Source organism: Miniopterus natalensis, chromosome 1, assembly GCF_054644295.1.
Source record: "Miniopterus natalensis isolate mMinNat1 chromosome 1, mMinNat1.hap1, whole genome shotgun sequence".
Taxonomy (NCBI): domain Eukaryota; kingdom Metazoa; phylum Chordata; class Mammalia; order Chiroptera; family Miniopteridae; genus Miniopterus; species Miniopterus natalensis.
In genome coordinates, this window is record NC_142081.1 from 57,944,413 (window position 1) to 57,968,526 (window position 24,114).

Genomic DNA, 24,114 nt, shown 5'->3' on the forward strand with positions numbered 1-24,114 from the left:
GGCTCCCTAGCATCATCTAAAAGTGACCAATGAGAACTTTTAAAAATATAATTAAGAATTCATGGATTTAAACAAATTTAACGTGTTTTAGTTCTTCATAGTTATTATCCTTACTGATGCTCAAATTGTCTCATTCAACTAAGGGGACACCCTTCAAGTTATCTCTTGAGTTCTTTTAACGTGATTCTAACAGTCTTTTGATGGCTTCGTTGCCCTAGACTTGGAATCGGCCATCTCTCCTCCTCTCAAGGGAGCTGTTTCTGTTTTGGAACATTTAAATATATTGAAAACAAAATATACCCAGTCTTTTGTTACTCAAAGTTTTGCTCCATTGGCAGGTTTAGCAAAGCTATTTTAGTGGTTTCCTTAATCTGTCAACAGATTGGAAAAAGAAGATTCTTCCTTTAGAAATAAAAATTTTGCTTTAATGGAACAGTTGATTAGGTAAATCAATAGGCTTTGAAAATTTACTTGAGTAAGTATAAGAAAAGGACTATGTCATCATCATGGATGCAGGCAGATTTCAACAATTGGTAATCTTTTATGTAAATCAGAAATGAGTGTTGCTTTGGTGAGAGCTTTGTAGTAACTGCTGTAATAAAAGTTGACTGTTCACCAGGAGTCATTAAAAGGTGGCAAATGAAGCTATGCCTGGCATAGTTGTTTTTTTCTGATAATTTGAGCTAATATGTGCGTGGAGCATGTCACCCAAATTTGGGAGGCACAGAGGCAATTTTAGTGAGAAATCACAGGCTCATTGTTAAAAATTGTGTTTTGGTTATCTACAGTTACGTAACAAACTACATCAAAACTTGGAGACTTCAACATTCATTCATTTTTTTTTTAAATATATCTTTATTGATTTCAGAGAGGAAGGGAGAAGGAGAGAGATAGAAACATCAATGATGAGAGAGTCATTGATCAGTTTCTTCCTGCACGCCCCCCACTGGGGATCGAGCCCAAAACTTGGGCATGTGTCCTGACTAGGAATCGAACCACAATCTCCTGGATCCTAGGTCAATCCTCAGCTGCTGAGCTAAAACATTCATTTTGCTCACAATTTTGTGCGTTGGGAATTTGGGAAGTTAGTCTGGGTGGTTTGTCCCTTAGCCATGTGGTACTAGCAGGGTTGGTTGGGTTGGAGGATTCATTTCCAGATGGTTTGTTTGGTGCCTTGGGGATCCTTAGTTGCTTCACCCCGCCCGTGTTCCCCCCCCCCCCCCACACACAACTGGTGGCTCATTTTTCTAGGACTGCTTCACAGGGCTATGGCTTCTCAGGTGGCTGGCTCTTTAGAAACAAGTTAACAGAAGCTATAGGCTGGTTAAGGGCCATTATTACAGCTGGCGCAGTGTTACTTGCAATGTTATATTGGTTAAAGCAGTCACAAGATCCACACAGATTTAAGGGGCTGGGGAAATGGACTCTACCTTTTGATGGGGAAGTGGCAAGGTCACATTGACAGAGCAAAATGATGGGCAATATTGTTGTGGCTGTCTTTAGACAACACAATCTGTCATAGGCCTTACCTTTATTTTGTCTCTAATCTGCTTAACCCCCATCATACTAAACTCTCTCTGTCTCTTTCCCTCATAAGCACTGATGTCTTAGGGCTTTGTCAAGTTCAATAAAAAAATTAATGCTTTACTACTTTTCAAATGACATTATAGAAATAGACCAAGGAACAAAATCATTTACTTCAGCCTAGACTTTTTTTTTGTTCCGTCATTTATTAAGGTTTTTATGAGGTAAATACGAAGTCCTCTCTTATCACAGTCCATAATTAGAAAGATGCCTGTGACTTTTTATGAGTTTTCTAAGTTACACTAGGCTTTGTTTAATGAAAAAAATATAAAGACTCACAAGAACCAATTAGGACCCAACAAAGAGCAATTTATTTAACCAAAATTAAGTTCTGGAACTGTTTTTGTTTTTTAAATGTATCTTTATTGATTTCAGAGAGAGAAGGGAAAGGGAAAGGGAGAGAGGGAGAGAAACATCAATGAAGAGAGAGTCATCATTGATCGGCTGCCTCCTGCACACCCTGGACTGGGGATGGAGCTCACAACCCGGGCATGTGCCCTGACCAGGAATCGAACTGTAATCTCCTGGATCCTAGGTCGATGCTCAACCACTTAGCCACGCCCAGCCGGATTGGAACTTTTGTTTTTAATCCCAAGCTCATACCAGAGTTCCTCATGGTATCTCTTCCCATCACCAAATCAGAATAGAGGAGGATTATGGTTCATATATACAAAGCAATGAATAGTTATTTAGCAATACAGGGTGGGGCAAAAGTAGGTTTACAGTTGTGAGTACATGAAACACAGAGTTCATTCTTGCATTATTATTTATTATTGTATTATTTTCCATATGAACAACTACAAACCTACTTTTGCCCCACCCTATATATATAGTTATCTATTTGCCAAATGTTCTGAGGAAAACAAAAAATAGGTGGAGTGGTCTTCTCTTTGAAGAAGCTTAGTTTCGCTATAGGGGGCTAGGACATTGACAATGGAAAGTTGGAAAGTTAAGCAACATTAAAGGCTAAAAAGCAGGAGGGTGTGTTAATTCAAGTGCTATCTGAAGTATGTAGCCTAGTAAAAGGATTAATTAAGGGATTAAGCAAATAATTCCTATAGAAATTCAGAAGTTAAAGAAATCAGCTTAGATATAGTAATCGATAACTGACCCCGAGGAGAAAGCAATGGGACTTGAGGTGAGGTCTCTGGGGTGGTTGGGATTTATGACTCTATGTCTCCAGTGATGACTTTCTACATTATAACACATTCTAGATGTTTGATAATGTGGTAAAGAGAAGACCTAATTTCAGGAAATGGAAGAAGGCCTATTGAATGTTGTTTCTAGCTTGAAGTATATACCTATCCCACCCCCTTCCACTCCAGTTTCTCACAGCTCTACAGGTCCAGTTGTCACTAGCTCTTCAGAACTTGCTTATAGTACTACGACAGAGATCCTGATATTTCCCAGTTAAGCTAACATGTTTTATCAGGAAGAATATTAAGTGTTTGATGAAAGTGTTGCATTTGATTAGAGTTTACTCTTATTTGAGCATATAGATATATAGTGAACCCTGGGATAGTTTAGAACAGGAGCTTTTTGCGAGCTCTTTGGAGCCTGTTCAGTGCCTCGGAGAGGAGGGTAAGTGCTGCAGAGAGGGCTGGGCTCTGGCTGCCCTGCTCCCATCTCCAACCTCCCCATATACACATCTCAGTCAGGTTCCAGGTAAGATTTCAATTGCCAAAAACATTTCATGGTTTAAAAAGCTTCAAATGATTGCCTGAGAATTAAAACAACAAATCTGGTTGTTGAGAGGCATTTATGGGAAGTGAAACTTTGAGATCCTATGTTTTTGTGACAATTCTGATGCTAGCTGTATACCAAATTTAAAATTGTTTTTGGTTGAAATAATTTTATTACTTTTTGCAGTCAAACCTGTGGGAAAATGTTCTAATATTATTTCTAGGAATTTGTTTTCTTTTTGGCATATTCATGGTTAATTTAACAATACTGAGATCTTTTATAATAGCAATAGCAAAATTATATATATTTTCTAAATATCAGAAACTGGTTTCCAATTAGAATCTTCTAGTAATTTTGTTTGTGTTTGTTCTTATTTCTTACGCAGTTGAGGAAGATTGGGGGTGGGGGCTTTGGAGAAATTTACGATGCCTTGGACATGCTTACCAGAGAAAATGTTGCATTGAAGGTAGAATCGGCTCAACAACCAAAACAAGTTCTGAAAATGGAGGTTGCTGTCTTGAAAAAACTACAAGGTAAGTTGCTTTGTATGATATACCAAACAATTTATAATTTATTGTTTTCTTTCTGATCCTCAATTATATTCTCTAACTATTAATTGAATATTCTGGTGTCAGATTGATATAAACATGCTGAGCATTTTTCTCTTGGAAATTTTATCACTAGCTAGTAATGGAAATATTGATTTCTTAGAATAATTGGACTTTGGCAATTTGTTTTCATGGTGAGTAGGGATGTGAGAGAGTCAATTACCTGAAACATATTGTTTCAGAAAGTGGTTTCATAAATGTTATGGTAAAATTTGCCTTAGAAAACAACCAAGCATATATAACTCTTGAGTTATTTCTACTGGTATCTTTGGATGTTAAACATGCCTTAATCACATGGAAGAAACTGCCTTCAAATCATGCTGCAGGATGGAATGGAAATAATACTACTTGCTATGTGTTGATTTCATTAATTTCAGTTTCATAAAATAATTCTTTCTGGCTCTGTTTTTATTTTTGAGGTCCCTTTTACTACTTGGATCCCTATTTTTTTACTAGAAGGATAAATAATTTTTTTCTGACATCAATCCAGTGACTTAAACACTGAATACATTGCTAGTTTATATCATCTTTCTATTTTCAGTTTAACGACATATGATATTTAAATGTTTTATCTGAATCAAAATTAAATACGCTTGATTAACACATTAAGTGACCTTGTTAAGCTCTAGAAGGTATGATATTGTTAAGAGACATTCATTAGCATCTAAAGGAATTTAGTACTAACATATAGAGCAAAGGAAGTTGCGGTAATTGGTAGAAGTAACTGTAGTTGGTAGAAATAGCAAGGTCAGATACTGTGTACTAGACCTTCAAATTCATGGCTGTATAGTCTTTCAGGTGAATGTGCTTTCTTTGTGAATCCCTGATTTTTGTAATTCTAGTCAGTTATTTTCTATTAAGTTAATGAAATGCTTATTATGTATTCTGGCAACACCTATTCTTCTAATTTTGCCTTTTGCCTTAAGCTTTCTGATTATCCAAGTTTCTGTACCAAGTGGCTAGTTTGATTAGAGCATGATGCTAATAAAATTATAGATCTGTTTAATAGTTATTTTTAGCCCAAACTTAGCTCTCCTGAAACATGGGAAGTCAGGAAGACAGTGGATATGCACCCTTTGTCACTACTAGAAAAAATGGATAATTGGAGAAGGAAGAATAGGGAAAAAGATGGCACTCTTCTTTTTCTCACCTTTTCTCCTTTCTCCCTATTTCTTTTGAGCTTCTTCTCAGCTCAGTCACATAGAAGCCACAAATGGGTACAGCTGGAGCTACCTCTTCCTGAGGTCACAGATCCTAGGAGATCTGTTTTACTCTCAGTCAAACCCATGAAAGGTATGTCAGCATCAGCTTGGCCTGGACAACTTCACCTGTCTTTCTCTTTCTTGGCCCCAAGGAGATGCTTCCAGGTGAGGCAGGATATAACTTTGTAGCCTTTTTAGTAGGATCTCCTGCCTATTTTGACCATAGTTTACTCAGGATTATAAGTGATAAACCTTGGATGCTAGTCTCTCCTTTCCTTCTATTTTATCTTTCATACTATTACCTAAAATGTTTTTCCTATCGGCTTATAACCGCATGACATTCTGTTCCTCAGAACCCTTTACATTCCAAAAGTTAATAGGTTTTTACCTTCTGGTCTGTGTTTCCATGAGGCAGCCCTTGACTTTCTGTCCTTGGCTTCCAAACTTACGCCTTCTGTGTACCTATGCCTCACAACTTCTTTTTGTTGAGCTTGCATTGGAATCTAGACCCTTAGAATATTTTTATGGGACTGAACGGCTTTTCTCTTCCATTTGGCATAATGACTTCTCAGTAACCCCAACAAAAAGGCTAAGTATTTAAGGGAAAGGTATATAAAAGAGGCACACCCTTTAGAGGATTGGTTGGTTTTCATTTGATAAAATTTTGATACCTGGTATAAGGATTTGTTTCTTTATAAGATAAAAAGATACTTTGTGGTGAATTTAGCCCAAACCCTAAATTTTGTTCCTTTTAATAAATCAGTCTCCATTTTTAAAATTCTTTTTTTTTAATTAAATATGTCTTTATTGATTTCAGAGAGAGGAAGGAAGAATGAGAGAGAGAGAGAGAAACATCAATGAAGAGAGAGTCGTCATTGATCGTCTGCCTCCTGCGCGCCCCTGACTGGGGATCGAGCCCGCAACCCGGGCATGTGCCCTGACCGGGAATTGAACCGCGATCTCCGGACCCTAGGTCGATGATCAACTGCTGAGCCACGCCCGGCCAGTCTCATAATTCTTATAAGGTCTTTTCCTGGATTTCTTTACTTCTCAGTTTTCTCTCTGTTTTCCCTGTACTTAACTCTAGATTTCTTCAGGTCATACGTAACTCTCATTACGAGTATGTTCGTTTCTTATGGGTCCCAAAGTGTGAAGGCCTTACCATTTTACTTCATCTTTTCTTCTGAATGACCTTCTCCATGCTACTACATCAGATTACTCCTTTTCAAAGCTCTCTGAACTATTCTAGATGAATCTTAAAATTCTCTATTGAATCAAGCTAAACTCCTAAGTTGTACTTGGTTTTTACAGATGGGTTCGAATATTTTAGTCACTTTAAAAACGAAAACATCCGTCTGTAGGTCTATTAGGTAGTACTTCTCCTACACTCAGTTATTATTCTCTAAGGTGTCCCTAGTAAATAGAACCATAAAACTTATTAAGTCTTTTCTTTTATTAATATCATTGTTCAGAGATACACCTCTATATGCCCACTTATTTGTGTTTCTTCCTTCTCTCCATTTGTGACTATACTACCTTGAGATCTTTGTTTTTCAATTTATTTGCTTTGAAACTTTGTGGAAAGGGGATAATTGCCTTCATAGTCTGTTAGATTCTTTATTCTCTCTTCTCTCTCATCTTAAATAATAAATGTTTTATAGTGACTTCCTCCCTATCTTCACCTCTCCATTTTCATGCTCTCTTGAGCTTACTATGTCTCACCAGACCACTTTATTTTTTCTTTTTTTTATTATTTTTTATTTAAAAAAAAGTTTTACCATACCACTTTAAAAAAATGAATATAATTTTATGTACAATATTGGTATAAGAGGAAAAAATATTCTGTCCTATGATTTTAACTCTGATCACTAGTAATTCTGAAGTACCTCAGGAACCTGTCATCATCAATATGTACTTTTTAAAGAGTTAGATTTCCATTATCATCTTAACAAAATTTGATACGTGTCTAGAATCTTGCAGGTGAGATAGGTAAATCTTAAATTTGATTTTTCCCTAACTTTTTATTATGAAAAATTTCAAGTATAGCAAAAAAAGTAGAAAATCATATAATGAACATTCACATATTCAATATTCAGCTTCAACAAGTATCAGTATTTGGCCAGTCTTCTCACATCTATATCTTACTCCTTTAACATTTTCTACCATGCTGGAGTATTTAAAGAGAAATCCTAAACATATGTCATCTATAAATACTTCACTCTGTTTCTCTAATGGATAAGAGCTCTTTTTTTTTTAAAGATGAAGATGAAGAAGGAGGAGGAGAAGGAAGAGAAAAAGGAGAAAATATTCTTTATTTTATAGAGTCACAAAGTATCAGACAATAAAGGAATTTGTGGGTTTCAGGTGGGAGGTGTTTGGAGATATATCAAAATTTGACAGACATTACTTTGCCTATAAGAGCTTTGTTGATGATTTAGTGAATCCATTAAATTGTATCTATTGAAATATAGAAAGTTTTAGCCACTTACTTTCACACACATAAATAAAATGGTATTAGAACATATTAGAGGTAGTTTATGTTAAACTTTAGGAAAATTCAGGGGATCTGTATTATTGAAAAAGTGAAGTAATAAGGTGGTGGAAATGCTTCATTCAGGTGACCAGTTTTAAGAATGGATTACAGGACCTCATTGGAAAGGAATCCCATGTTCTAGTTTTTCTTTAATTTTACTTTTTAGAACCATATTTGGTTTACAGAAAAATTGAGCACAGAGTACAGACTTCCAATATTCCCTCCCATCCTCAGTTTCCCCTATTATTAACATCTTGCATTAGTATGGTACACATGTTACAGTTGGTGAACCAATATTGATACATTGTTATTAACTAAGTCGATAATTTACATTAAGGGACTCCTTTGGGATCCCTTTTTTAATAACATAAACACAGTAGTCTTAAACACCTAACAAAATTTCTCAGTACCATCTAAAATCTAGCCATTGTTTAATTTTTCACAATATCTCAAAAATAGCCTTTACTTTTTATTTTTTAAATTTATCTTTATTGTTGAAAGTACCTAATTTTCACCATTGACCCCTTGCACCTTACTCCTACCCCCTCCCCAGGCCTTCTCCAAACTATTGTATGTCCACGGGCTATGCATGTACGCATATAAATTCATTGATTAATCTCTTCCTGCCCCCCCCCCCCTTCCCCAAATATGACAGTCTGTTGCATGCTGCGATATCTCTGGATCTTTTTTGTTCAGTTTATTTTGTTCATTAGATTCCACATATAAGTGAGGTCATGTGATACTTGTCTTTCTCTGACTGGCTTGTTTCACTTAGCATAATACTCTCCAGGTCCCTCAATGCTGTCTCAAAGGGTAAGAGATCCTTTTTTTTTTTTTTTTTTAACAGCTGCATAGTATTCCATGGTGTAAATGTACCACAGTTTTTTAATCCATTCATCTACTGATGGGCTCTTCTTGGGCTCTTTCCAGATCTTAGCTGTTGTAAACAGTGCTGCAGTGAACATAGGGGTGCATATATTCTGATTGGTGTTTCTGGCTTCTTAGATATATTCCTAGAAGTATGATCACTGGATACATTTTTAATTTTTGGACGAAGCTCCACACTGTTTTCCATAGTGGTTGTACCAGCCTACATCCCCACCAGCAGTGTACTAGGATTCCTTTTTCTCCACATCTTCACCAGAACTTGTTGTTTGTTGATTTATTAATGGTAGCCATTCTGGCAGGTGTGAGGTGCTACCTCATCTCTCTGATAATTAGTGACATTGAGCATTTTTTTAATATGTCTCTTGGCCATTTGTATGTCGTCTTTGGAGAAGTGTCTATTCAGGTCCTTTGCCCATTTTTCAGTTGGGTTATTTGTCTTCTTTTTGTTGAGTTGTATGAGTATATATTTTGGAAATTAACTCCTTATCACATGTATCATTGGCAAATATGTTCTCCCATACATTGGGTTCCCTTTTCATTTTGAATCTCCAGAAAAGGAACTAAATGAAATGTGTTCTCTTTTAAATTGCAAGCTTCTTAAAAGACAGGAATTCTATGCATTTACACTTGACATTTATTTTGTGCTCCATGGCAAAATAATAGCATGAGGTAGCTTTGTATTTGGTAATAGCACACATTTGTAAATGGAGATGTGGGAGAATAGAATAACATTATTCTTCTATTTCTGATTATTTTTTTCATAAGATTCATTGTTGTTTTTTATGATAAGAAAAAGAAATATTGAGGTTCTGGAATAATTTGTTAAAGAGTGCTATAAATACTAGTTGATAAAGTTACCTTTGGCCAACTAGGACTTAGGTTCTCAAAACCTAAGTTGAATATTACATATTCAACTCTCCATTGTTATAGAAGGCAGTCATTTGAATCTTCCAGAAAATGATTTCTGTTTGCTTTAGAAGTGTTTTTAATCTTTGCATATAGGTGGGTCTAATGTTTTGGGAATCCACAATATTGTAAAATTGCTATAATTTATACTTAGTGTATATCTTAGTATATCTTTTCACCAAAGGGAGTCTTTCTAGGATCTTTAAAAGTTTATATTTTGTTAACTTGCTTCCAGTTGGTGTATAAATATATACCAAGCATAAAATAGTTTTTCTTTAAAAATATTCTGTAGATCAGATATCTCACTAATTCTTGTGTATTCTTTTCATAATGTGTTCAATCTAATGAAGGTGGTTGTAGCCTTGACCAGGTGGCTTAGTAGGTTGGAGTGTCCTCCCGTACACTAAAAAAGTTGTGGGTACGGTTCCTGGTGAGGGCACATACCTAAGTTGTGGGTTCGATCTCCTGGTCAGGGCACTGATCCATGTTTCTCTCTCACGTTGATATTTCTCTCCTTCCCTCCCTCCCTTCCTCCCTCTCTTACTCTCTCTCTAAAATCAATAAACTGTATCCTCAGGTGAGGATTTTTTAAAGTTTGTATTTAAAAATCACTACTTAAATCATTGAATGACTAGAAAGTTGTCCTGCCTCTGCTCTATTTTAGCCCTCTATGTCATGTTGTGAATGATCAGCATATCTTATTTTTTGTGTTCTTTCAAAGCACCAACTTGAGTAAAACTGAGGTTTTTCTCTTTATATATTACTTTGGATGAGAAGGTAATTAATTAAGTTTATTTAATTATTTCAAAAATTTTATCCTCTACAACCTCTGAAAGCAAGTGAGGATCCTATTAATATCAAGAAATAATAGAGTAAATGCCATTATTTGATAACCAAATAATTTTATTATTCTCAGTTGAAGTAGTTCGGAAACAATTTGTCTTGCCCCATATAAATGCAGAAGAAAACAGCATAGCCCATAAATAAGTGATTTTGTTTTGGCTTTCAGGGACTTTTTTTTACCCGGAGATGTTGGTTCTGCTTTTTATTTTTGTTTTGGAAACTGCAGAGCACAGCTCTGAGAGTTTGGAAGAAGGGGCACTATGACAGAAGAGCAGTTGCACCTCCTCTGCCGTCCCTGCTTGAAGTCTCCAGCTACTGCTGTGCAGTGCAACTACGTTCTTTCCCTAGACATAAGAATGTAAGAAATATGTAATTTCTTTCCATTATAGAAGACTGTCTACGAAAGTTACTCCTTAAGGTGCTTGCCCTCGTGAAGTTTCATCGGCTCCATCAAAGGGTATTATAAGATCTCTGATAACTCCTTTTGCGGGAGAGCATAGTAGTCAAACTCTGGGACCTAAAAGTTAGGGATAACCCCTTACTCCTTCATTGTATCCTTTAACCTATCATCTGCCCTTCTGTTTGTTTCATCCTGTGCAATTTTCCTTCTAAAGTAATTTAGCTTGCCCTGGTTAATACTTACCTGTTTTATTAAAGAGTGTTAGGAGATCTCTAAGAACTTTATTTGTTCAGTATGTTCACTTTAAACATTTACCTAGTTGGGAGAGTTAACATTGTCTGCCCGCGCAGGGATTTGTCTATTCATTACTCTGTTTGGGTTTAGAAAAATGACAAATAGGAACTAGAATAGGTCTAGATTATTTTAAGGAGCAGAGATCCATTTCCTTGAAATAGAATATAATGTATATATGTGTGTATATGTACATACACATATGTTTATATGTGGTTTATATGCACAAAGAAAGTCTGTAATCATATAGAACTCAAGAACCACTGGGAATGGTTATGTTTGGATATTGGAATTAGAGGTACCAGGAAAGGAGGATCTTTTACTTTTTCCTTTTAGTATGTTCTTTGGTGCTTAAGAAATTGAAAAGAATAATGCAAACATTTCTTTTATAGTAAAAATGCAATATAACAATTATGAACATCTCAAAATCCATGCTTGAAAATACATGGTAAATTAGTGTAATGTAATTTAATTAAAAAGCTGTTTTGGGTTGTGAAGTTACTATATAAATGTTCGATAATATCTTATTTGTGGGGAGATCTATAGTAGCATTTTTGTGCTTACTATATGCTAGGAACAGTGCTACTGAATGTTAGACTCATTCATACTTGTCTTGTTTTAATATCTTATATCTATCTTTTATCTAATGCATACATAAGACCTACCTCCATTTTATTTACAACCTTTTTAAGGCTATAAATGTTCACAGTAAAAAAATTTAAAACTTAAACAGAAGAATAAAGTAAAAAGTTAGTTTCCTGCACACATATATAACCATATCATTATATATGTCATATATATGTCATGAATGACATATATAATGAAATGATTGTGTGTGTGTATAAAATCTTTTCCCTTGCCCTGGCCGGTGTGTCAGCTCAGTTGGTTAGAGCATCGTCCTGCACACCAAAAACTCTCGGGTTCGATCCCGATCAAGGCACATACCTAGGTTGCTTGTTAGATCACTCACTGGTCAGGGCATGTATGGGAGGCAACCGATCCATGTATCTCTCTCACATCTATGTTTGTCTCTCCTTCTCTCCCTTCTTCCCTCTCTAAAATAAATTTTAAAAAATCTTTCTTCCTTATCCATATCCCCCAACAACATGTGGAATCATACTTTATATCTACTGTTCTGCAACTTTATGTTACCCCTTAGATTCAAACAGTAAGAGTCATTTTCTGTGCACCTTTATGTTCTGCAGCAGGAGTGATCCTTCAGATATATCAGTTGGATCGTGTTGCTCCCCCACCTTTGCTAAAATAATTCAGGGCCTGCCTTTTCTCAGGTAAAGTCTATCCACCTTAACATGACACATTTTTTTTCAGTTCCTAAACAGTTTATGGCCTCTCATCTGCAGTCCGCTTTCCTTTGTCTTATGCTTTGGATAACTCCTACTTTCTTTTTTCCTTTAAAAGAATTTATAACAGGCCTAATATTTGTAAAAATCCACGGGTAAAATAAGATTTAAAGAAATAAAGTGCAGTTAAGAGCTTCACTTTTTTTCCTAAACATGTAATATCCAAAAATATGTAGGCTTAAAAAAATGTGATTCTACTAGCTTGCCTCTTCCTTTTTCCTCGATAAGATTACTACAGGATTTATTTATTTAAAATTTATAATCAAACTTATACAGATAGTTTAATCAATCAGTTCTACAAAATTTGTTAAGAAAAACAGTCCAGGTTCTGGTTCCAGATAAGATGGAGTAAGCATACTTCGCCCTGTCTCTCCCACTGAATGCAGCTATAAAACCTGGACAGAATGCTTGGAGTGGCTATTTGAGGACTCTGAAAAATAAGTAGTAGGAGGCAGATTGGGGAAGAAGACCAGAATTGAAAGTACCAGTGAACCGGTGGTGAGTTTACCATTTTTTTCTTCCAGTATGCCCCCTCCTGAACTTAATGTATCCTGAAACTTGGAAGTGAGCATTATTAACAAGGACAGAAAACACCAGGAGAGGTCGTCTAGTTCTGACTCAAGGAGCAGGAAAGGGGTTTCCTAATGCTCAGAGAAAATGTGGCAATTCCACATCTTTTTCTTTTTTCTTCTTTTTTTTCTTTTCTTCATTCTCTTGCACCCTGGGCTTCAAGCAGTCCTTGGCAGTGGCTGCAGTGGTCTCAGTGGGTGCAGGCTGGAGCCTAAATCACAGAGAAAAGGAAACCTTCCTCTCAAATTGAAGGAGCTATGGTCTTAAGAGAGTGGAGCAAATCCCATTTTCTTCTCCCTCTGCTCTTCTCTTGCTCGTCCTGGGCCTGACTTCTGACACAGTCATGGGAAATACACAGCAGAGTGTGGTTAATGAAGCCCAGCTTTCTGTTGGAAGACTGAGAAAAGGGAGCCCTAGGGAACCAGAAGATTGCAGGGAAACCACTTAAAATTGCTTATGGACTGCTGAGCTGACGTCCAAGCTGTGTATACATGAGCCTGATTCTAAACAGCATGAATAAACATTGAGGATGGAATTATGGGATAGACCACCTCCCAGTCCCCAAACTGGACACTACGTGGGACAGTTATGGAACACATAACTGAATTGAAATTGGAAACAACCCACAGAAGACATGTTAGAACTTGAACTGTGAACCCAACTGGGTTAATTGCTGACTAAAAAAAAAGCACAGACATTCTCAGTGAGACTTAAATAAAACCCAGAGTCTCATAACATAATATTCAAAATGTCCAAAATACAATCTAGAATTACTCAGCTTTAAAAGAGAAAAATTTAAACTCACATGGGAAAAGGTAACACAGATCTCAGTGCCAAGAACACACAGGTGTTTATCGCAAAGAATTTTTAAATCAGCTATAATGACCATGTTCCAGGAATGGGCAGGAAGATAAAAAGTCTCAGCAGAGAAACAGAAGATACAAAGAACTAAATGTTCAAGAGTGAGCAGGAAGATTTAAAAAAAACACCTCAGCAAAGAAGTAGAAGATATAAAGACTAAATGGAAATTTTAGAATGGAGAAATACAATAATGGAAATAAAAATCTTACTGGATGGGCTCAGTAGCAGAGTGGATATGATAGATGAAAGAGTCAGAATTTGAAAATAGATCAATAGAAATGATCCAGTTGGAAACTTAAAAAAAAAATAACATAGACCTTATGCTGCACTTAAGCGAAAAATACTTTGTATACCTGATTGGAAAAAAAAAGAGATGATCCAGTTGGAACAACAAAAAAAGAAGGCTAAAACTAAATAGTCTTGGGGACCTATGAGACTATTATAAGGTTTAACATTTGTGTCATCAGAAACCCAGACTGAGAAGAGAATGAGAGTGGTGCGGCAAAAATATTCAAAGAAATAATGGCATACAGATTAGAAAGGAAGAAATAAAACTGTCCCTGTTTGCATATGGCATGAATGTCTATGTAGACAATCCCAAGGAATCCACAAAAAATTTCTAGAATAAATGAGTTTAGCAAGTGATTCAAGGTCAACCCACAAAAAGTAATCATTTCTATACACTAGTGATAAATGATTGAAATTTGAATTTTAAAAAGTTTACAATAGCTCCCCAAAATGAAATACTTAGGTTTAAAGTTAATAAAATATATATCTATGCTGAAAACTATAAACCCTGATTAAAAATAATCAAAGAAGATTTAAATGGAGAGACGTATCATATTCATGAATTGGAAGATTCACTATAGTAAAGATGTTCATTCTCCCCAAATTGATCTATAGATCTAACACATTATCAATAAATATCCCAACAGCATTGTTTGTAGTTATAGAGAAACTGATTCTAAAATTCCTATAGAAAGGCTAAGGACCTGGAATAGCCAGAACAATTTTGAAAAAAAAAGTTGGAAAAATCAAACTACATGATTTTAAAACTCAGCACGACATTACCATAATCAAGACTGGGGTATTAGCAAAGAGCTAGACATATAGATCAATGAAATAAAATAGAGATTCCAGAAATAGAACCACACCAATATAGCCAATAATTTTTTACAAAGTTTCTAAGTGAAATAGAATAGTCTTTTCAATAAGTGGTGTTGAAACGTTGGACATCCACATACAAAAATAACGCATCTTGACCTAAACCACATACATTATACAAAAATGAACTTAAAATGTACCGCACATCTGTGTGTGAAATATAAAGCTATTCAGCTTTTAGAAGAAAAAAATTTAATTGATGGAATTTCCTTTGATGGTTACGTAGAATGAAGAGTTTGGAAACTTCCTTCTGCTTTCTTCCTTCTGCTCCTGGTAAGCTACTTAGAATCTAAGGGATTGTTGGATGCGCTTTATCATGAGAGCTGGAAGGAACCTTTGTATTTTAGATTCCTTGGCGGAATTATTTTTCCTGGGGTCTTGGTGTAGAGGACACCCCTTCCTTCTTTTTGTATTATGTGTCAAGTTAACTCAGTCAAGCTCCAAACTGTGATGCATTTTAATCCTACAGATCTATTGATTTCTCTGTAATGCGTATTCTTTGTTCTTATAGCTATCATTTGATCTTATATTGTCTACCTTAATCTTATAATATGTTCATTTCCTTCTACAAGATTGTAAATTCTTTGAGAACAGGGCCTAGCTTTGTATTTTTTAATCTCCCATGGTGTAGATATTTCCTGAGTTGTTATAATTTGGGTGGGTGTGGTTTCTTTGTTTTTGGTGGGGAGTGGGTAAATATCAGGAGCAAGTAACAGATGGGTAAGGAAGCTAACCCTGGTTTTGTGGTGTCCTTATCAGGAGTAGTCCATCTTTGCAGAATCTCAGTGTTTGCTAATTTGTAAATGACAAATTACAAGAATTCAAAGAATTTGTTCTTTGAATTCTAGAGCATTGCATTGTTAGATTTAGGATTCTTCCAGCTCAGCTTTTCATTTTATTGCTAAATGGCTTTTTAACTTAAAATGGAAAATGATTGATGATGGTCCTTTATGATTGTTTTACTTTCTTCTAACAGCAAATCATGTGAAATTACTTGCCTTGTGCATGACATTGTTACTCATTATTTAATATTGGATTGTAGGCCACCATACCCCCACCTGCCATAGTTTTAGCTCTTGATTTGAAAGCAAGAGTAGTAGACGCTCATCTGAAATTGTAACAACAAAAAGATTCATTAGGTTATATGCATTTAAAAAAAGACTGGCAGTTAGAGAAGGATTTATTACTACTTGCCTTAGATGAATAGAAATGCTTTATTTATTTTATTTAAAAAATATATACCTTTGTTGATTTCATAGAGAGGAAGGGAGAAGGGAGGGAGAGAGATAGAAACATCAGTGATGAGAGAGTCGTCATGGATCTGCTGCCTCCTCCATGCCCCGACTGGGGATGGAGCCTGAAACCTGGGCATGTGCCCTGACTGGGAATCGAACTGTGATCTCCTGGATCGTGGGTTGATGCTCAACCACTGAGCTATGCCAGGCCGGGCTAGAATCCTTTTTTATATCACAGCTAAAATGTCTGTTTAACTAACAAGATGCTACCTTGCTATAACATCCATAGATATTTTCTATTTAAATTAAGTCTGCTTTTTTTTGGTCTATTTTGGGTGGAGATACCACGGTTATTTCTCTTTGCACAGAGCTTGATGACAGACCATAGGCATTCCCTGTTGAGTTAGAGTGATTAACACCTAGAAGATTAACAAAAAGCCCTAGTGGTGTTTTTTTGAGTGGTTGGTAAAGATCTGGTTTATACGTTCAGGATTTCTCCTATCTTTTAGAGGATTTCTTAAATGTAAGCGAGACATAAGCGGAAAGTTAAAAATGGGTTTGTTGATATATTTCCATCCTATATTTTCTTAGAGTCAACAGCCTATGACTCCCAGTGATCAGAGCTACCTTGCTGACGACTTTCTCTAGTTCTCTCTGTGTTACCAAACTCTATTACTCTTATTTGTCTCCAGGGAACTCTTATGTTAATTGTCTTGTTTATTTTTTTCCCTTCAGGGCCTTGCTAGGTGACCAACTTGCTAATATCTGAAAATCTAATCCTGAGTATTAATTGGTTGATATTGCCTCCTACAGGGATATTTAGATTTTAAGAGTTGTATTTGGTTTGAGGAGATGAGGTTGAGGGAAATAATGTGAGCAAAAAACCGAAGTAGAACATTTGAGAGGGAGAATAAAAAAACAAACACACCTCATCAGAGTGTATAATTTATGCTGAAGAACTGAAGGAAATGAGGTCTGATAAGTAATGTAGAATGAATCTTGAATTCTAGGCTCACCATTTTAATCTTTCTCCAGGCATTATTGTTTATGTTTTCTTGTGTAGGCAAATGATGTGATAAAAGCAGTATTTTAGGGAGATTATCTTATGAATAGTGTGTGGGTGTTTACATTATTGGTCATGTTGGCCTGGTACAGTGAAGTACAGTCAAATTTGGCAAGATGGATAGGGTCAGGGAGATGCACATGCTAGGTGAACTGGGTCAGTAGACCGTAGGTGGTAGTCTGTTGGAGCAGTAACATTAGGGGAATCCAGTACGTTGTTTATAAGAGATAGGTGAAGAACGCAGGGCAAGCTTGTGCCTGTAATTCTGAGATTGGCATTTGGCCCTGTGGGAGTGGGAGGGGGCAGTAGAATGGAGAAGTAGAGGCAAGTGGCCTTAGTCCTAGAAAGTCCAGGGTGCTCAATAGTTTGCCAGTCATTTTCATTCTGTTTTCTTTCCTTCTTTTCTTTTTAGGCACTGGGAAAATTTGAACCACTGTGCTAGGTACAGGAGATATAAACAAGCCATGGTCTTTGTCCTCAGGGGCTCACAAGCCAGACTGACACAGAGAGAATAATTAATGAAATTTTAGATAAGTTATAAGAAAAATGTTTAAAATGTATAAAAAAGAGAAATGTCTACAAAGACCCCTAGAACACTGAGAAGGTAACAAAAGAGCAGCTAGGCAGAAAAAACCTCAGTTGTCAAAACCAAGGAGTGAGGTCAGGACAGGCTAGCAGCAAGTGTGAATGCATGATGTCATCCAGAGTACTCTGCTGGATAGAGCTCGATAAAGGCTTCCTGCTGAACGTAAGGGAGAGAGTGAGGTGGGCTTGAGTCTGTAGGTGAGAGTTAAGTGGCAGCAGTAATATGGAGAGGAAAAATATAGTGGCAGGGAACTAGTGAGGGCCTTCAAATATTTGGAGAGCATAGAGGCAAAGAATTTCAGTGAAACCCTCTATAAGATTAAGAGAGTGATGTCCTAGGCCAAGGTAGTTAGTCACAGGAATGGACAGAGAAAGAAGGAGGCAAAGGATAAGAAATGGTAATTCATAAAAACACACCCCTAAACAATCAGTCAACCCATCAAAAGATGCTCGTCACTAGTAATGAGACAAATGTAGATTATAGCATGACACCAATTTATACCCATCAGATTAGAAGAAAAGAGTCTGACAGTATTAAGTGTTGGTGAGCATAGAGAAATGAGAATTCCCTTGTGTCCCAATAGTAGAAGTATAAATTGGTACAAACACTTTGGAAAGCAATTTGTACCTATCACATAATGATGATGCTACCAACCATTTATCATACTTCCTGTGCCAGGCAGGTTTTTGTTTTTGTTTTTGTTTTTTATTCTCACGTGAGGATATGTTTTTAAAATATTTTAAGGGGAGAGAGAGAAATATTGATCAGTTGCCTCCTGTACGCACCCTGACCTGGGATTGAACCCGAAACCTCGGTGTGTGCCCTGACCAGTAACGGGACGATGCTCCAACCAACTGAGCCACCCAGCCAGGGCTGTGCCAGGCATTGTTTTAAAAATATTTTATTTAATTCTTGCCATAACTTTTACCTCATTTTATAGTTGAGGAAATTGAGCCTAAAAGAGGTTAATCTGTCCATAGTCAAAAATCATGGTAAATAGAAGAACCAGGATTTTTAGCTTAGATCTGTCTCATTCCAAAATAGGGCCCATTATCACTAATCTTTAATGATGATAATAGGGAGCATATATTGAGCACTTCCTGTGTACTACACAGTGTATTAAGTATTAGTCATACTTTGGCTGATTTCACCTATGCAATAACCCTTTCAGGTAAGTGCTATTGTTATTCCTTGTGTGGCTTGTGGAGATTAAGTAACAAGCTAACAAGTGAAAAAGCTGATATTTAACTTAAGCAGTCTTGAGCACATGCAATTTTCCTCCACACCATGCAGATTTCCTCCACACCAAACTGAATGATCCAGAGGTAGGATAGGCTTGAGGTATATTTTGATCTGGGTTCTGACTTTTTTTTCCCCTCTTCCAGTTTTATTGAGATATAATTGACATATAACTTTATAATTGTTTAAGGTGTACAACAGAATGATTTGATGTATGTAATATTGCAAAATGATTGCCATAAGTTTGTTAACACCTGTCACCTCACGTAGTTAAAATTATTTTCTTATGATGAGAACTTTTAAGATCTACTCTCTTAGCAACTTTCAAATATACAATTCAGTATTGTTAACTGTAGTTACCATGCTGTACATTACATCCCCAGGACTTATTTATTTTACAATTAGAAGTTTGTACCTTTTGATCACCTTCACCCATTCCCCCCATCCCTTCCTCACCTCCCTACTTCTGGCAACCACCAGTAATCATAGTCTCTATTTTGAGGACTTAGGTTTTTTTAAATTCCACATATAAGTGAGATCATACAACATTTATCTTTTTCTGTCTTATTTAACTTAGCATAGTACTTTCAAGATCCATCCATGTTGTCACAAATGGAAGGGTGTTGTTATTTTTTATGGCTGCATAATATTGTATGTGTGTGCTCGCACACGCATGCGCATTATGTGTTCTTTATCCACCCGTCAATGGATACTTAGGTTGCTTCCATATCTTGGCTGCATGAATGTGAGGTGCAGCTATCTCTTTGAGATAATAATTTCATTTCCTTTGGGTATATATAGGGTGTCCCAAAAAATGTATACACACACTTTGAATAATTATAAAGGTAGTGTTCGTTAAAATATATTTCATTTTCAAAATTGAGTTATCAGCTGTTAAAGTGTGTGTACATTTTTTTGGAACACCCTATATATACCCATGAGGGGAATTGCTGGATCATATGTTCTATTTTTAATATTTTAAGGAACCTCCATACTGTTTTCATAGTGGCTGCATCAATTTACATTCCCACCAATAGTACACAAGGGTTCCCTTTTCTCTGCATCCCCCTAATACTTGTTATTTCTTGTCTTTTTGATAATAGCAGTTCTAGCAGGTGTGAGGTGGTATCATTGTGGTTTTGATTGGCATTTCCCTGATGATTAGTGATGTTGTGTACCTTTTCATGTACCTCCTGGCCATTTGATATTTTCTTTGGAAAGATACCTATTCAGGTCTTCTGTCCATTTGGGGGGATTTTTTGTTTCTTGGTGGGGTTTTTTTTGCTATTATATGAGTTCTTTATTTTGAATATTAACCCCTTATCAGATATATGATTTGCAAATATTTTCTCCCATTCATTAGGTTACCTTTCATTTTGTTGATGGTTTCCTTTGATGTACAGAAGCCTTTTATTTTATTTTTCTGTGTGTGTATGTGCTTTGTTTTATTAGGAACTCATTCATTCCAGAAACATTCCCAAAGTGCCTACAACAAGCCGTTTATAAAAACAGACATGGATCTATTTTCCACCCTCCACAGGTTCTCGAGAGCAGTCCACCTGGCCCAGTTGTGCAGCTGCTTGGCTGGCAGTACCCCTGGGCAAGTGTGCAGAAGCCTTTTAATTTGGTGTAGTCCCACCTATTTGTTTTTGCTTTTGTTATCTTTGCTTTTGGTGTCAAATCCAAAATGTCGTTGTCAAGACCTATGTCAAGGAGCTTACCCTCTATGTTTTCTTCTGAGTTTAATGGTTTCAGGTCTTACACTCAAGTCTTTTTTTATTTTATTTTTTAATGTTCAAGTTTTTAATCCATTTTGAGTTGATTTTTGTGTATGGTGCAAGATAGGGTCTAGTTTTCATTCTTTTGTGTGTTGCTGTCCATGTGACTCTCTTTTTTTCTGTAATTATCTCTTCCATGTTGTGGACTTCATCCTCATACTGGTTTTCTTCATGATTGAGAGATGGTTGCTGGTAGCAATTAGAAGGGACCTACATTCTTTCTTTTTTTAAAAACATGTCACCCTAGCTGGTTTGGCTCAGTGGTTAGAGCATTGGCCCTCAGACTGAAGGGTTCCGGGTTTGATTCTGGCCAAGGGCACGTACCTCAGTTGCAGGCTTGATCCCTGGTCCCTGTTGGGGCTTGTGCAGGAGGCAGCCAATTGACGTGTCTCTCTCACATCCGTGTTTCTCTCTCTCTCTCCCTTCCACTCTCTCTGAAAAGCAATGGAAAAAATATCCTGAGGTGAGAATAAAACAGAACAGAACAGAACAAAAAAACCCTCTCATAATTATCAGATAAAAGTCTTGAGTCCTATCAGAGTAATGTTATACATTGATTGTCTTAGGTCTTGAATATCTAGTTTTCTCTTCATTATCAAACTGATACCCATGGCAAAAGAGAATTTTCTAGATTACTCTGGCTTAGAGCAGTTAATGCCCAACCTTAGGCTTGGGAGGGGATCAAGTCCATTGAGACAGTAGATACACAGTTGAGGAAGGTCATTCCTTAAGAGCCATTTGGATGCTGTTAGTAAAGGAGAATGAATACTGGATAGATGATCAAGTATATGCTTTGTAAATATATTATCTTACTCAATATTCTCAATAGGTCTTCTCACAAAACTGAAACTTGCTCAGGGTCCCATAATTATTAAGTGGCAGAGTTGAGATTTAACTCTTAAGTCAGTGTTATTGTTTTTTTCCTTTCCATCAGGCTTGTGTCTCCTTCAAAAAAAATAATAGGTTGTCCTGTATGGTGTGTGGCATTAATGACCCCACCCTCTAAGGTTCCAAAGAGATTTTCTGTGATGATTCATAAGTTATGGGGTGTAGCTTAAGCAGTGGTTAGAAGGAGATTTATATCTGTAAATGCCTATATTAAGCCAGAAAGATCACCAATAAATTATCTAGCCTTTCACCTTATGACACTAGAAAGAGAAGAGCAAATTAAACATAAAACAAGCAGAGGAAGGAAATAATAAAGATTACAGGAAATTAATGAAATTGAGAATAGAAAAATAATGGGGAAAAACAGAAACAAAACCTGGTTCTGTAAAAAAAAAAAAAAAAAAAAGAACAAAATTGACAAACCTTTAGCCAGACAGACCAAGAAAAAAGAAGACTCACATTACTAAAATTAGGAATGAGGAAGTCAACATCCTTGCGAACTGAGAAGACCCCTTTGTATCTCTCAGATTTACAAGTCAGACATCTATAATCCAACAAAGTTGTTCCTCTACTTAACTCACAAACATGTCAGAGGGATCCATGAATTGGTACATCTGAAAGTGGGTATATTCGAACGTGTAGAGGAATGAAAGATAAGAGAGGCAGAAGGAGCATCTGTGCCCAAGAATCCTGCTCCTTACCCCCCAACATTGAGTCAGAACGTGGTAGTAGCTACAGCACAGCAGTGCCGGCAGCCTTAAGGAACAAGGTAGCATTGCTGAGGGCTCACAAACCCTGCTCCCCGCCACACTCCCAATCGGGTGGTGGTGCCCCGAGACTGAGAGGACCAGGACACAGTGGGGACACCCACCATTCCCGTCACCCAGGCACCAATTTCCAGCACTGCAGAGAACCTCCACCCCATCCTCCCCCCACTGCAGAGGCACAAGTAGTGCGGGTAAAACAAAAATTCATGCTATAGCACCATCTACTGGAAAATAAAAAAAAGACCTCTATCAACCTGCTGAATTGTTAAGATCAAAATGGTATCTAAACAAGAAAAGAGTTCATTACCTCAAATGCACAGGCAGAGGAACAATCCATCAAGTACCAGGAAAAAACCAAGGTAACATGGTAACAGAAAGAAACTGACACGTCTCCAGAAACCAAAGTCATGAAAGACTGTGATTTAAATGATGGAGAGTTCAGGCGCTCTCCCTCCTGGGAGCACACCAATGTGCCCCCCCCCCCCCATTTATTAGCATTAGTTTTCTCACTCCCAAGCTCCAAGGGCCCTTCCTTTGCCTCTATAACTTGTTTCCTAAGCCCATTTCTTCTAGGAATTACTTTTTCTACCTCTGTGATTAACGAAATAAATGTTCTCTTATAGCTTGGGTCTTGGCTCTCAATTCTTTTCTACCAGAACCCAAGTACCGAGGTTGCTGAACCCAAGTCCCATCTGACCCCCAGTGCCATTCCCACCGCCTAAAAGAAGGCAGATTGTTGCCTTATTCAGCCTCAGCTGGGAACGGGCACATCAGCCAACTCAATTCTTTTTGCCATTCTGTGCAAGTCTGAATGACTGCTGAAGCACCTGAGGATAGAGGATTGACTGTTTACAAGTGTGGTAGATGGTTCCCCTCTGGCTCCTAGTGATCCTTGCTTCCTGGCCACCTGTCAAGGAACTGACAGCCAAACTCTGACCAACAGCCAACAAGGAACTGAATCCTACCAACAACCACTGAGTGAGCTTGAAAGTGGTTCTGTCCCAGATGAACCTGGAGTTGTCCTTGGCCAACAGCTTGATTGACACCTTATGATAGTTCCTGAAACAGAGAGCCCAGTGAAGCCTGGATTTATGACCACAGAAACTGTGAGATGATAAATGGGAAGCCATGGTGCAAGCAGCCCTATGGAGATGTCTCTCTGAAAGGAGCTGATGACTCTGGTTAACAGCCAGCAAAGACCTGAGGCCTAACAACAGCTACATACATGAGTGAATTTGGAAGTGAATCCACCTGTCTGAGCCTTGAGATGACTATACTCCTGACTGACAACATCATTGCTTCTTCATGAGAGTCCCTGAGCCAAAGCACCCAACCAAACTGTATCCAGATTTCTGATCCACAGAAATGTATTTCAGCTCCAGGCCCAGAAAAGCAACAAAACCAGACAAGGCTGACCTCAGGACCAGCTGCATTGGATAATGACCCCTGCCCTGCCGCTGACAAATCAATCAGTGGAGACCACAACCCTGAAAGGACACACTTGGAAAGCTGTTGAAGATTCTATTGAGATCTTCCTTTGGGACCTCCCCTAAAATCTCCATCCTTAGAACCCTTAGGATGGAGGACCCAGAGCTCCTGGGCATGCCCACACCCTTCCCTTTGCCTTTCCCTTTGCCCTTGCCTTTCCCTTTCCCTTCCCGTTC

The 24,114-nt window shown here is 37.2% G+C and overlaps 1 protein-coding gene across 5 annotated transcripts in view; it reads left to right on the plus strand.

Annotated features, from left to right (window-relative positions):
* The window catches only part of TTBK2 (tau tubulin kinase 2), a 97,889-nt gene that overhangs the window by 2,974 nt on the left and 70,801 nt on the right, over positions 1 to 24,114 (plus strand). The window contains exons 1-3 of one of the 5 annotated variants that reach the window (XM_087822002.1): positions 3,717 to 3,800; positions 10,414 to 10,605; positions 12,686 to 12,797. Coding sequence is in view for 1 of the 5 variants with exons in the window: in XM_016212327.2 (XP_016067813.2) it covers positions 3,653 to 3,800 (148 nt within the window). In the remaining 4 variants the exon portion in view is untranslated. Of the gene's footprint in view, positions 1 to 3,652; positions 3,801 to 5,930; positions 6,103 to 10,413; positions 10,606 to 12,238; positions 12,798 to 24,114 lie in introns of those variants that run through there. The other 4 variants (XM_016212329.2, XM_016212327.2, XM_016212330.2 and 1 more) reach the window with 4 other exon arrangements.